The 15961-nt window shown below is 35.7% G+C and overlaps 1 protein-coding gene across 1 annotated transcript in view; it reads left to right on the top strand.

Moving 5' to 3' along the window:
* Positions 1-15961, top strand: part of SHC3 (SHC adaptor protein 3) — a 583606-nt gene that overhangs the window by 200045 nt on the left and 367600 nt on the right. The window contains exon 2 of the mRNA XM_044064309.1: positions 4585-4655. Coding sequence (XP_043920244.1) covers positions 4585-4655 — 71 coding nt within the window. The remainder of the gene's footprint in view (positions 1-4584; positions 4656-15961) is intronic.

Raw genomic sequence — 15961 nt, 5'->3', positions numbered from 1 at the left:
CAGTAAAAGTGCAAGGTAGATGCAGTTAACCAATTGACTATACACAGTAGTGATTAAAACAATCAGTATATCAACAGTTATACAGTTCTAGAAACATAGCAGTACAAAAACGCTAAACAACCATATACCTCTTGGTGCTGATAACAATGCTGTCCTGGTAGAAGTAAGTCTGATCTTGCTTAGTAATTGCTGTGTAAAATAGAACCATAAGAAGCTTTAGCGATACGTTTAAAACCAATACATGTATTGCGCAACAGCTTATTACAAGCTATAAGCCATTCTGGCGTGTTCTAAACAAAATAGGATGTCTACAACAGTTGTAGTCTGCATATAGGAAGCTACTTTAGTATATGCACCTCACAGTTGTAAAAATTTGTAATTTGCTAAATTCTACATCTATGGGGCCACCCTACCATAAATGCTAATCTAATTCAGCGTTTTAGCGTGAAAAAAAAAAAAGAACACATAGATAGAATTCTTGTCCCAAACTGATGTTTTCCTGGTGCTGCAGTTTTCCTGCTTTAAATGTTGATTTGCACATTTATCAAGACCAAATGACATTCTTAAATCAATTGAAAAAGTTTTGACAACTTGCAGTTGTGCTTTCAGTGCCTCATCTGATGTGCTGTACAGTTTGAAATCATCGACAAAGAGAAGATGAGAAGTTTTTACATTTTGTTTTCTTGGAGCCAAATTATAGCCATGGCCTAAGCTGGTAAGTAGACAGCTTAATGGGTTAAGGGCAAGGCAGAATAGTAGCAGTGACAGAGAGTCACCCTGGAATATCCCCCTTTGAATTTTTATCCCTGGGATAATAATTTTTCCTTTATCACGGTTTAAATTCAGAATAGTCTACCACTGTTTCACAGTCACTGTAATGCAGTCGATCAGTGTAGGATGTATCGTATACATTTTTAAGCACTCTTTTATCCATGAATGTGGGATACTATCAGATGCTTTTTTGTAGTCAGTCCGTGCCATACTTAGATTCTTCCCCTTTTTACAGTTCACTATGACTTTATTTGTTCCTTATGACGTTCTTTTATTGCCCTTTTGTTCTACTGCCATAATTGAGTTTTCTTCTAAATGACTATAAACTTGGCATCAGCTCCCGTGTATAGTTTATATGTTGTCAGAAGGCAAATTATTGGTCTATAATTTTTAGGGTAGCTTGCAGGTTCACTCTTAAGTAGGAGCATTGTTTTTCCTGTTGTTAGTCAGGTTGGAGTCTGTTCGGGGTGTGCATATAAATAGTTCTTGGTGAAATCTTTGTGCGTAGATGTTAATACTTTTAGACAAAAGTTAGTTACTGCATCTGGGCCTGGGGTTTTCTAATTAGAGGCTTTTCTTAACTTTGTTTCATCGCTCTGGCTGTTACTTCATCCCATTTCATATCTTGTACTTTTAAACTTCTTATTCTTTCTTTTACTACTATCCATTTAGCATCTTTGTTATGTTCCACAGGATCCCAATAGATACTTCTCCAAAATGTATCTGTTTCTTCTTTTTTTGGTGATCTTTCAATTCCTTTCACTTTGTTTTCCAATTCTCTATAAAACGCTTTTGGGTCATCAAAAAATTGTTTATTTTGCACGTTTCCTTTATATTTTTCTGCGTATCTTCTAAGTTTTCCCGCCTGTACTGAGATTTTTAGTTTATTTGCAATAGTGCATGATAAAGCGTTATCTATTCTAATACTGCTCATTGTTTTTATTACTTCTGTCTTTCTTAGGTTCATAGGTTGGTACTAGACGATCGGCCCTAGGGTCTATATAAGCCTAGCCATAAAAATTCCCTGGCTATTTCTCCCCACATTATTTACTTCCCTGGACCCCTGTCTAGCAGGGTGACTGACGTGATCCCTGGGGTGAATTTCATATCTCCCATCCATTCATCAAGGTTCCTTTTGAAGAGGGCCAAAGAGGTGCTCTGCTTGACATGTATGGGCAGTCTATTCCAGAGTCTGGGGAGTCTCTGGGTTACTAGCTCTGCCAGGTCTTAAACCCAGTGCCCTTTAAACCATAGTCAGAACAATGCACCACGACAGCATTTAGTATTTTGCTGATCTCTTCCCCTTTATATATTCCTCTAACAGTGACACTGCTTGTCTTCATTGCTTTATAGTTTTCTCCATTCGATACTTCCATGATGGTATTCAGTTTCTCCCCTTCCTTTTCCTCACTATCCTGTGTTGTTGTCGTAGAACTTTGTCAGTTATTAATTTAGCTGCACAGTAATATATCCTGTTTACTTCTGTTATGTCACATAGATCTCTGTGGACAGTCCTAATTACTGCCTTGATTTGTTTTATCAGACTTCTGACTTTTTGAGTTTTATTGACCTTCTGCAGTCTATTTCTTTCATTGATCTTAATATGTTTATCTATGTCTATTTAATCAAGCAACTCTTCTCTTAACTCATTTTCTTCTAAAATGAGGGCACATTTTGTGTTTTCCATTTCCTGTGGGCATTCTATAGGAAGTTCTATAGCATCTTCCTGTGGCACATTCTCTTCAATTTTATCCTGTGCCATCCGTTGCTCTGTCATGTAGGAACTCACTGGTTTATCACTCCATAACACTGACTGTATTAGAGTTTCCACAGATTCCTGATCCTTCCCTTGCTGTCCAACTTCAAGTGGATGTTTATCCTGGTTTCCTGTGGAAGGCTCCAAAATATCTTCATATGGCACCTGACTAATTGCGTCCCGTTCCACTGGTTTACCCTTAATTTGTATATCCATTGCTGTATCCTGTTGTGGTGCTTTCTGAATTAGATTTTCTACACTGAACCCTTCACTTCGCAGGTACTCCATAACCTCAGTTTCTGTTTCTTTAACTTCTCCATTACTAATCTCCCTTTCTACTTTTCCTCTTTGTCTTATTTTTTTGTATTGTAAAGTTTTTCATATCCAGATCCCTTTGCTTGCATTTCTCTTCAAATGTCTTTGGTGCTGCTCTTTTTGTATTGGTTAGTTTTGCTTTCTCCTTTGCATAAATATTACAACATATTAAATCTCTTTTGCTTTTCCATGTCCATATTTCTTCTTCAGATGTCTCCTGCTTCTCCTTACTTTGGGGAATCACTCTATCATGCTGTGATGTAATCTGTGTTAGATCTTCTACACCAAATCCTTCACATCGCAGGGGCTCCATAACTTCAACTTCTATTTTTTTAACTTCTCTTTTACTAATCTTCTGTTTTACATCCCCTCTTTGTGATTTATTTTTTTTTTTGTGAAATTTTCCATATCTGGATGCCTTTGCCTGTATTTCTCTTCGAATATCTTTGGGGCTGCCTTCCTTATATTAATTAATTTGGCTTTCTCCTTTGCACAAATATTGTAGCATATCAAATCTGTCTTTCTTTCCCATGCCCATATTTCTTTTTTATACTTTTCAAAAATCTGTAGGTTTTGTTGTTTATATTTTTGCATTTCCTCAAATGCTTCTTTTTCCAAACAGATCAAAGTAACTTCATCTATATACTGTTTTTCATAAATCTTCTGTATTAATGAACACAAATTTTTATTTGAAGCTTATGACAGTTTTTCTTGTGGAAGTATTTTTCTTTCCTCTAATTTCTGTCTTAATCATTTTGTATATCTTATGTCTGGAAATTCTGGGCTTTTTGCATAATAGTAACAATACATAATTTCTTTCTTATCCTCAGCAGTCCACTTTCTCATCTTTATGACTGTTCTTTGGCCAATCAGTTTTTGTGATTTTTGTGTACTGCTACTTCCTTCTACAACAGGAAGGCCATCCTGCCCCTGGGCCTGGCCTGGCCCCATTGTAGGCATGTTTCCGTATTATGAGGATTCTCCACTGTCATCTTTTCCAGTCCTGGCACCAGAGTGCCTACCACAATTGGGCACTTTTTTATCCTGGGTCTTGTACACCCAGCTATCTTTTTTTGTTTTTAACCTACTTCTGTCCATAATATATGCTATATAAATACAGTCTACATATCAGTGTCGTCTTGGTGAGATTTTGTGAAAACAGGGTCCACCTCATGAAAGTATTCACCAAGACTTGAGGATGAATTCAGTTTCAGCAATACTATCCCTTGCTTGCTGACTTATCCTGTCTCCATTTGGGACAACATGCTGCTGTACGGGGTGGGTGGTTGGAGACAGATACACCTATAGGAAATGTGTGTGTGTATTGGAGGTGGTAACTATGGTTGTTGTACTTAGAAGGAAGCTCTGTAGTGGCATCATATAGTAATCTATATTATCCTTGATAAGAATGTGCATATATAGAGTGTGTATATTGAACTGTACTAGCAACAAATGCAAAACATTTAAAATGTTTACTGTTTTACTCACAGCAAACATAGTATATTAATCCATGAGGAGACCTATAGTATTGGATATTAACAGTAATAGTGTCACCTGTACCAGTAACAATGTAAGCAACTAACCTGCAGTAGTCATTCACAGACTTTTTTGTTTTGTCTTTATAAAATATAATTGCTGGATTCTCAGTTTAGGACAGTACAAACTTGGAGTACAACATGTTTTCAAATTTCATGCAGTTTCAGATGTTATCCTAATGCTATTATTTTTTTATTTAATTGTAGTACCTGGGATGTATTGAAGTTTTAAGGTCCATGAGATCCCTTGATTTCAACACTAGGACGCAGATAACAAGGTAAGGTATTTTGTAAAAGCATTCCCTTTAAGTAGTAATGTTTGCAAGGGATGGGTGGAAGACATTCACAATTATAAATTTTCATTGAATTAAAGTCTAAATGGGTATTTCTTGGGTACATCATGAATATGATCTGATTTCTAAAATGAGGATTTGTAGTTGCAGAATATGATTCTGGTGTTTTATATTCAAGATGAACAGAAAAAACATGGAAAAGTAGACGTTTACAAAATGGGTAATGCCACTTAACATCAGCTGAGGAAAATATCAGTAAACTAATAGCAGGTAGTAAATTGCAATATTACCACTTTTATCTATCCAAGAGATGAAGCTGTTTGAAAAATTACCCCAATGTCAATGTCAGCAGTGATTTAACACCTACTTCTGGTGCATCTTTAGTTGAAACCTAAGTCACAACTGAATGGCTTTAAGTGTCCACTACAAATCACTTTCACTGGAAGTCAATGTTTAGCTCTAGAGGCTACCTATATTTCATTAAGCAACTGTGAACCCATATGTGCTGCATACAAACTCACATTTCAAATGTAGGATATTAGATTATCTTACTCAAACTGGATGGAAATCTGACATCTGAATCACTAAGTGCCTGTTATAGCTAATACCTAATTGCACATTAAAATTGATGTAACTCATAAATGTATTTGTTATTGCAGGGGGATTCTTTCCACTTCATTAGTTTTGGAGATACACCCCCATATCTGTGCTACATAAATATGCTAACTCTTAAGGTCATATTTCCTCAGAGTAAAGACTGCATTTGGCTTCTTTTCTGGAAAAAATAAGTATGCAGTCTACATATAACGTAGTGCAATGTTTCAGTTAACATATTTATGTAGTGTAAGTGTAAAGGACCTTGCATAAATACAGTTTTGATACTATTATGCATATATGGGTCATAGCACCTTTGCTCATTTAATGATCCCTTCACCATTTGATTTCTGCGATTTGTAACAGCATATAATGTAACATGATTAACCTTTTGCAATTTTATAATTGAAAGTAGTAGTCATGTATGTTTTATGTTCTCATTTTTCACTTTGGCAACAGCACATCATAACATTCTACATCTGTAACACGCAGCCTTCCAAATATGGTATGTAGTGCTGTTAGACCAGTCTTATAAAACACTGTCTGTATTTGGGTAGGTAGGGGTGCTCTTATTCTTTCCTGTTTTACTTGAAGCAGCTGCTTTCTTTAGTCTTATTTTAGAACCCACATGTTATATTTAGTTATTTATTGTACTGTGTTAGCTGAATTATTCTTACAGGTCAGCACAAATTTACACTGTAGACTATGACAGATCAATTTCAGTGAGAAGATAGTCATAAAATTCATAGCACAGTGCATGGAGCTCAGCAGTCATTTAGGGGTACAAATGTGGCTATGTATGAAAACCAGATTAAATACAGTGGCTTGCAGATTTTGTTTTGCCTGAAAGGTTATTTAATAACACAATGCAAAGGATGGCTAATGGATTTTAATGATTCATAGATATTCCAAAGCCATTGAGTCTAAAGACCATTTATGTCTTGGCAATACTGTCCTTCAGTTCACACCTCTTTTCTCCAGGAGGGCCATACGACTTAGACCTGGAATAAATTTGTGGATACCCATCCAGTCATGCAGGCCATGTTTAAAAGAAGACAGTAAGTTTGAATTCTTAACATGTAGGGGAAGTTTTAAGTGCCTGGTTCTAGTAAAGAAAAAAATACTGGACATGCAGAGACACAGAAGGTCCATAACAGCCAGGTCTCTGATGATATGATAAGTAAGATAGATATCTCCTGTCAAAAGTCTGTAAGACAGTGAACAAAAGGAATAGAACTTCTAGTCTCTCTCGATTTCTCAAGGACTTCAAGCCTGTGATCTTTTTAGTTAGGGATAAATGGGGTCTCCCTGACTGTTTAATGAGATATATCTCAAAGAGGGTGGAGTTGTACTTGAAAATTAGTCTAATCAATGCTGAGTATAAGGGAATGATTATTTCTTTAGACTTTAATTATCTTCCTTTAGCAATTGTTCTACACTAATTAAAAAAGTAAAGGTATAAGTAAGATAGCAATAATGAAGAAACAACACTTTTTAGTATTTAGTTTAGCCCATTTGTTTAATCCAAGAGTTTACTGGGGAGGATTCAGTCTGGATGGTTTGGAGGTCAGAGAGGTGATTTAACAGTTAGAACTAATTTGCAGTTGTCTGCAAACTTAGCCAGAAGTCTTTGCTCTCTGCTTCATTGAAGGAGAAGTAAATGCCAAAAAGTCCCACCACTAAGTCCTAAGGGGCATAGCTTTTCATTTTCATGCTTTTTATACTTTCTGATGAGGTACCTGCAATTCACAGTGTTTGGGCTCTGTATTTCAGTCAGTTTTCTATTTATCTTATCACATATGAGGCAATATTCAAGGCAGTTTGCTTCTGTATGATGCCAGCATGGGGAATGTTGATGCTACAGAAGGACTTGGCAGGTCAACCTATATCATGTGAACCACATGGCTACTATCCACAACCTCCATAACCTTTTTGAAGGAGTTTACCAGATTCAATAGACAGGATCTACCCTTACAAAGCTGAAATGTTGGGATTTAAGACAAATAAGATTCTTGATATCATAGTTTATGAGGCCAGTTAGTGAAGTCTGACTACAAACATGTGAGCTTCTCCTTTAAACTCTCAAAAGCCTGTGCAGCAAACCTCTCTAAAATTATTTAAGCACTACAAGTGTGCCAACCCAACCTTAACCTACTCTGTCATGAAATATAACAATTCACTAATGACTACACCCCCACCCATGATACAACAGCAAGCATCATTAAGAAATTCTACACCCATTTAGGAAAATGCATAGAGCTGGCAGTCCCTAACAGAACTTAATGTAACTGGAAATTTAAACATAACTACCCTGATGGTCTATCATTTCTAAATAAACTCTACAACAAAAGAAAGAAAGAAAGGAAAAGAATGAAAGAAAGAAAATCTTTAAATAACAAAGCAGACCCTAAACCTCTCTTTTCAAGTACAAACGGTGTTCAGACTCATAGAGGGGTTCCCACAGGGAATGCATGTGCATCAGGGTTCAGCTGTGAGCCCACTGCTATTCATTCTGTTGATGGACTACATTAGCCAACACATTGGAGGGGACAGATCATTCCTAAATGCAGATGATGTGGCACTACAGGCAGACTCTGAATAGGAATGTCAATAAATGACAGTGAACTAGAATATAAAACTGAACGTGCATGTGATTAAAACAAGAACAGAAAAGGCAAGTTGTCAATTCATCAAATGGAAGAAATCAGAAGGAGCTGAAAATTTAGATTTAAGGGAAAATACTGGAACTGATTAACCACTTTAATTATCTGGGCGGGGTCGCTGAGGAGAAGGGAAGTCCAGATGAGGAAGTCAAGGCAAGAATTAGAGGCACTGTAGCCAAATATTTAAAGTACTCTTTTACATTTCAAAAATACATGTTCCATACTTCTTCTTGACAACATAAACATAATATATCACTTGTCTTCTTATATGGCATATTTCCTTTTACTGGCAGTTTATCTATTACCAATCTCCACAAAACATCTTGACATTCTGCTTTCTGATTACACCATTTTCTTCTTATTTTTATAGTTTTAATTTTTTTTAATCTGTTAGATTTTCCTATGATTTTACATAGTAATGGTTTATCATTGCATTCTTATACCATACTTTTCAATTTTTTTCTATATCAAGTATCATTTTTCAAAAAAATATTTTTTCTTGGTAATGTTTTATTTCCTTATTTATGCACTCTCTTTCTCTTTTATTTTTGCTTTTACTTTTTTACCATTCCCATATCCACAAATATATTATACATATGCTTATACAATTTTACTGCTAATCTCTCATCTTTTTCATTTATCCACTTTAACACTTTGTACAAATTTAATGAAGAAGCATATACCATGGGGTTAATTAACCTTAAATCTCCTCCTTCTTTATCTGCATACAAAATTCCTCTTTTTTACTGGGTTTAATCTATAACGCCATGTAAATGAAAACCATTTTTCTGCAATAATTCCTTTTCAAATACTGTTGGCAATATAAATATACTTGCTAAGTATGCTGTTTTTTCCATCAGTACTGATTTTATTAAATAAGCCTTTTTTTCTGAATGATAATTACTATGCTGTCCAGAAAAGACAGGTTTGGTTTATTTCTTCTATTGCTTTTTTCCATTGAATTCTACTACATCTTTATTCCTAAATTTTATACTTAACACAGAAAGTTCATTCACTGTAAACTATATAGCCCTGACCTTTACTATATCACCTAAACCTTTACTTTTCTTTTTATTTAAAGCCATCCCTATCATCTGTAGACACTTTTTTTGTGCTAATTATTACTCTTTTTACTAAAATTCTGTTTTGTGTCATTATTATAAAGTCATCTGCATATGTTAACGGAACTGGAATGCTTAACCATTCAGGTGTTATATACGCCGCCTCCTTCATTTTGTAATTTATTTTACAAACTATCACATTCATAACTAATGCAAAGAGTATACATCTCATTGAACATCATTGTCTTACACCACTCTTCATATGAAATTCTTGGCTTAACCAGCCATTTACAAGTATTTTTGCTTTATTATTACTATATGCTGACATACACAATTTCCTAACTTTCTCACTTACATTATATTGTTTCATTATTATCCATAAGAGTTCATGTATAGTTGTGTCAAATGCTTTATTAACGTCTTCTATCATTATATTCACTTCTTTTTTGTCCATAATATCATCCACAATTTCAGTAACTATCATTCATAATACTTGACAACCCCTCCCCTTTATACTATATATGATATCTTCCATAATATTTTCCATTTTAGTTTCAAATCTCTTTTGTATTATTTTTCATAAATATCTTATAATCATTATTATTCAGTGTTATTGGTCTTCATTTTTAATTGTCTTCTGTCTTCCTTCTTCCATATGAATTTAAGTATTCCACTAAAAAATTCTTTATGCATAAAACCTTCATTTACCCATTAGTTCAAAATCTTTAACAAGGTATTTCTTTTGCCAGTCCCTTAAATTTTTATACATTTCATACCCTATTCCATCTGGTCCTGCAGCCAAATCTATATTTGCTTGTCCCAATACTTTAGCTTGTTTAAAGAAATCTCCCTTTCCAACTCTTTATTCTTTTTTTCTGTTAACTTTTTTACTTTCCATGTTTTTTCATTACCTTATTTTTTCTTTAAACATTTTTTGTATATATTGTACTACACTATTCATAATCTTTTTATGAGTTCTGTTTCTCCTTTTACGTGTTTTACTTTTCTTATTACACTACCACTGTTTACTAATCTGCTTAAGTAACTCAATGCTTCTTTTTTTGTAAAAATATATTTGCTTATATAACAATTCTTGTATATTTTCTTGATTTCTTTCATATAGTTCTTTTTCTTTGTCAAAATGCTTTCTGTCATTATGTTCTACATCTTCAATGCATCAGTATATGTTCTTTTATATTTTTCTTCTCTACTTTTCTCACATCATATTACCACTGGAAAAAAACATTTTTATATTTTTCCTTAATTATCGTCCACCATTCAGACCAATTTTTATAAACTGTTTTCATAGTAATATGTTTTCACATAACTGTATTACTGATCTCTTTCCTTATTCATTCTGTGCTTTCTCATTTATCCTTTTTATTCCTCTATTTTTATATATTCCTTGTTTTCATTTATCTCGAGACATATTGCAAGATGAACAGAAAATCCTGGTTCAACCATTCCCCTTCACTTATAACTAAACATTCTGATACTATAAAATAATCTATTTCAGTTCAGTACATACCACTTTTGTAAGTTCATAATTTTTTGTCCCAAAGTTTTAACTTGCCACAAAAATAACTTCTAAAATTTTTCTTATATAATTTCCTTTCTTTTTACGCTTGCCTCTTAAATCACAATTAAAGTCTCATTATTATAATATTCATATTTATCACTACATATTCTAAAATCTGATTAAATAAGCTTTCCCTTTCTATACAATTAGTATAAGCATATAATGTTATATTTCTATATACTTGTTCTTTCCATTTTAAATCTACATTGGTAAGTCTTCCCATTTTTGCTAAAGTTACATCTAATATCTTTATGTATTTCTATAGAATATGACTATTCCAGAACAATTCTCATTTCCCAAATTTCAAATTATCTTTCCTTCCCATTGTTTCTTTATTTGTAATCTTTCTTCATTTGCTAAAAATCTTGTGTGTTTTAATACAATTACATCTGTATGACATGTATTATACCAGTCCAAAATCCCTATTCTTCTTACTACATTCTTATTACTATTCACATTTGCACAAAGCACATTATAGGGTTGCCACCTTTTCAGCGGGCCAAAGTGGGACATGGGGGTGTGGCCAATATGACACTGGCCACACCCTCTACCATGACATCACTACAGGAGCAGTGAAGGAGATGCTGTTATGGGTACGATGGATGGCTGCTGGAGTGGCTAGCTAGCTGGCTAGCTGGCTGCTGGAGTGGCTGGTTGGCTGGCTGCTGAAGTGGCTAGCTGGCCGGCTGCTGGAGTGGCTATCTGACTGGCTGGCTGGTTGCTGGAGTGGCTAGCTAGTTGGTGGGAGTAGCAGCTGGAAGGATGAATGATTGGATGGATGGCTGGCTGGATGAATGGATAGGTGGCTGGATGGATGGATGAATGGATGGCTGAATGGCTGGCTGGATGAATGGATAGATGGCTGGATGGATGGATGAATGGATGGCTGAATGGATGGATGGCTGGCTGCATGAATGGATAGCTGGCTGCATGAATGGATAGCTGGCTGGCTGGCTACATGAAGGGATACATGGCTGACTGGCTGGCTGCATGAATGGATGGCTGGATGGCTGGTTGGAAGAATGGCTGGCTGGCTGAATGGATGGGTGGCTGACTGGTTGGCTGTATGAATGGTTGGCTGGTTGAATGAATGGATGGCTGGCTGGTTGAATGAATGGATGGATGGCTGGCTGGATGAATAGATGGATGGCTTGCTGGCTGGTTGGAAGAATGGATGGATGGCTGACTGACTGGCTCGTTAGAAAAAGAAAAATCTCTCTTTTTTTTTTTTTTTTTTTTTTTTAGCAGCTGTAGAAGCGCTTAAAACAAAGCGCTCCTACAGCCGCGATCTTTGCAGGGCTCTTCCTGCCCAATCCCCACCCCTTTCATGAATTGCAGCCAATTGCTGCATGAATTACAGCACCCAGACCTAACAGGCAGCAGCTTTGCCCGCAGGTCCGGGTTGGTGACGTAACTGAATTGCCGTGGAAAAGCCAGAAGTAATTGCAGCTTTTCCATGGCAATTCAGTGCGATTGAAAAGCGGTACTTTTTAAGTCCCACTACTTTCCACAGCGGGCAACGGGATGAGGCAGCTCAACCCGTGAGTGTCCCGCTGACAATGGGATGGGTGGCAACCTTAGCACTCTAAAATTTTCATTTTCTCTTTTCCTTAAATTCATAGTTTCATAACTTCATAGCTAATTGCTAGGCTAGCTTTCTTAGTAGGCCATCATTTTAAGCCTATCCAATTTCCTTTCCCAAGGTGAGAATCAAACTCTGTATCTCGTGTCTGTGAGTCAAACCCCTTAATCATTATACCAAGCCCTAATAATTACCTGTATATATTCTTTTTCTCCATTTCCTTTCTTTTTTTCCTTTTTGCACTTATCCCTTTAAATGTTCTTTTTCTGTCTTTGACCCTTTTACCAATAGATTTATTTTTTTTAATACCTCCTTATTCATGTCTTTTTTATCACTTATTTCAGAACCTTCTTCTATGTCCTCTTTATTATTTTTTTTTATCTATTTCTTCTTTTATTTCTACTACTTCTAAAATTTCTTCTCTTTGTCCATTTTCATTTTTCTTTTTCTTTTTCATTACTCTTATTTTAATTTTTGAAATCCATCCATAAATGTAATTTTGTTACATTATAACATTTCAGTTCACATTTTTGCATCATGTGCCATTTCCACACAAATATAACATTTTCTTTTGTCACAGTTGCATATGACATGTCCTTCTTTTTCTACAAAAAAAAAAAAAAAAAAAAAAAAAAAAAAAATTTGGGCTGTCCCCAGTATTTTATAACACCCCTATTCCCCTCCACATCATACTTGGTATATGTATAATTTTTTTGCTTACTATTTTAACACAATATTACAATCCCAGCCACCAGTTCATAAACCACTTTTTTCATAAACATTTGCAGTGTCCAGTACTTTTTTACATAAAGCTTTCAAATATCCTTTAAAAGACTATCTTTCTACTGCTGTTAGAAATTGTACATGAATTTTCTTTTTTGTTTCCGTGGTAAATGCTTTTAACACATAAAGTTTCCATGGTCTTTCTTTTTTTCATATTCTCCAGGAAAATTTTCCATTGAAAAAAAAAACAGTCTCAAATTTAATGTCACAAAATATCTCTTTATTAATAAGAATAAATGTTCCTCACCTCAAAGGAGCTATTAAATTCTCCCACACTCCACAGCTGTCCATTTCTTTGTCTTCTTTACTTTGAATTCTTACCATGTACTTCTGTTTTTCAGTTTCATCTGCCTTCTTTTTTGACTCTCCACTTTTACCTTCTTTTACTTTCTCTGCATATGTTTTCTTTTCCATCTCACAGCTATTCTTCAGGATTGTCTCTGCAGCCTCCTTTTGTATTTGCTCCATAATGCCCCACAGTAAACATCTCCTTCATTCTTGGGCTCACTCACCACCATTTCTTAAGTAAATCGTCCCACAACCTTTGTGGCTGGAGGTTTGTAATTATACATCCATCATTTGCTGATTCATCTCCATCAAACAGGTTTCTTTGAAACATTGCCTCAGAATCCTGCATGCATTCTCCACTCTCGATAATTGCTTTCGCCTTCATTTCTTTCTCCACGCTATCATGTCCTTCTCTCTCCATATGGGTCCCTGTTTCTCTTGGCCATCTCTGTGACTGGAATGGAAACAGGAAGTGCTCCCCCAAATGGGTCCCACTCTCAAAAACGATAAGTAGGAGATATTCCCTGATGCCCTGGCCAAATTTCCCCTAGTTGTATAAATACCACCTTGGTTCTCCCCTGAAAAGAGGCTACCAAGTTATTGGGACTAACCTGGCCAACAAAGGATATATAAATAAAATACAGAGCTGAAGAGGTAGAAGAACACCACATTGCCATTATGCAATGAAATTATTTAATAAAGCTAATCAATTTCTTTTAGACATAATGTCATTGTATAATAGTACAATACTCTCTTGTATGTGTGGGTATCACAGGATGTACACACAGCTGGCTTTATTTAATCACTCAGGCTTCAGCCCCATGATCAGACCATGCCAACAATGAGTAAATCTTGTGATACCCACTCTGATTCATGGATTATTGCTAAACTATGGGGCAGAGAAAGAAGTGAGGACACCAGAGGAGAACCCAAAGTAGACCCAGTTACGGAGGGGTCTATATTAGAACATGGAAGTTTCACAACTTTGAATGTTCTAATATCGACCCCTATTCAGCAAAAGCTGACAACATCGAACATGCAGAACAGCAAATTTTTTCCTAGGGAAAAAAATTGCTGTTACGAAACACATAGACACAACACAAGCACACCAAACAGCAATCCACACACATACACCTGAAATCTTACATCTAACCCTACACTAAACTGTACAAACACCACTAACTATCCACTTACCTTAACCCAAACCCTAACCCTAAGGTCCGTCACTATTGTGCACACACCTCACCTGCGCCCTAACCATAACTCACCTACCCCGCCCTAACCCTCACATCCACACAATCGCACACGTACCTGACCAGCACCCTAACCCTAACTCACCTAACCCGCGCCCAATCGCACACTTACCTGAACCTGACCCGTAACTTTCCACCACAGCACTGAAAATAGAGAAGCAATAGAAACGGACAACCAAATTCTTTCCCTAGGAAAAAATTCAGTTTTCTGTCGTTTCGCTATTTTCAGCGTTTGCTGAATAGGGTCGATATTAGAACATTCAAAGTTGTGAAACTTCGATGTTCTAATATAGACCCCGTTACAGAGAAGGTCTAGAAAAACAGACTATAGTGGTTGGGTCATATGTACATGAAATCAGATTATAACAGAAAGAAGATGAGAGGAAGTCAGGGCATCCAACTAAGCGATGGCTAGAATGTGTAAGAGCAGACTTGTGACCATCATGCATGATGGTCAAAGAAGGTAAGAGAGGGGGGGACTAAATTGAGGTGGTTTCAACAGTTGACATGACACCCCAACGCCATATGGAGAAATGGGGAAAAAAGGGATTCATTATACATATCTTTACTATCACAATCTTGAACATCACAATCAGAGGCAATAATATCAAGAGACTGAAATGCTGAAGACACTCCTGCAGGGCACGTTATAATTTTTTTCTGGGTTCACACTGATAGGGGGATTCATTATTTACAATTTTTAGACATTGTGGTCTTCAGCATTTTGGCCTTTTGATTTTATAGTCTTAGGATTTTGTCTTTCAAGCTTGAATAGTTCAAGATCCAGAGCTTATCTAAACAATCCTTTCTTGGTTTGTGATTTACTGTGGAGTTGACTGATATGAGAAGTCTTATTTGAATTTATATTTTATTTTTTTATCACTGTTTTTCACTGTTTGTAAGAAGGAAGGGATAGCTTTTAGACAAGAAGATTTACTTTGATTTATATTTTATTTTATCTTTAATATTCACTGTTGGTTGTTAGAAAGGGGATAGGTTTTAGACAGGCAATTTCTAGCCAGCCCAAAGGGCCTAGTCAGCTATAAATTCACACAGACTGCAGATAGGACAATCCAGAGCTTATCTAAACAATCCCATCTTGGTTTGTGATTTATTGATATTTACTGTTAAAAAGAGGTGTGACTGTGAGCGATAGTGAGGTGTAAAGGAATTGCAGCTTTTGTTTGATTTTCAGAACCTGTACAGTCAGAACAACAACTTTACTGTACTTACTTTAGTATTTAGTTGTATAGTGCTTGTGTGATTTTTCTCATACAAGTTGATTTAAGTTCCCTTTCAATTCTGTGGTTACTGATGTTGATTATTTTCTTTTATAATTTTTTTATTCATTTAAAGCTGAATATGGATTCCTTAAATGTGTATGCTGTTAATGATTTGCTAAAGCTCAAATATCTTGTACAGTGTAATAAATGCTATGCATATTTAAAGGTAACACCAAATAACACTGATGATCTGTGTTCTCATGTC

This window comes from Protopterus annectens, chromosome 2.part2 (genome assembly GCF_019279795.1).
Source record: "Protopterus annectens isolate FY-2018-M chromosome 2.part2, PAN1.0, whole genome shotgun sequence".
NCBI lineage: Eukaryota > Metazoa > Chordata > Ceratodontiformes > Protopteridae > Protopterus > Protopterus annectens.
The sequence above is the reverse complement of the archived record's forward strand: the minus strand, read 5'-3'. Positions and strand labels throughout refer to the sequence as shown.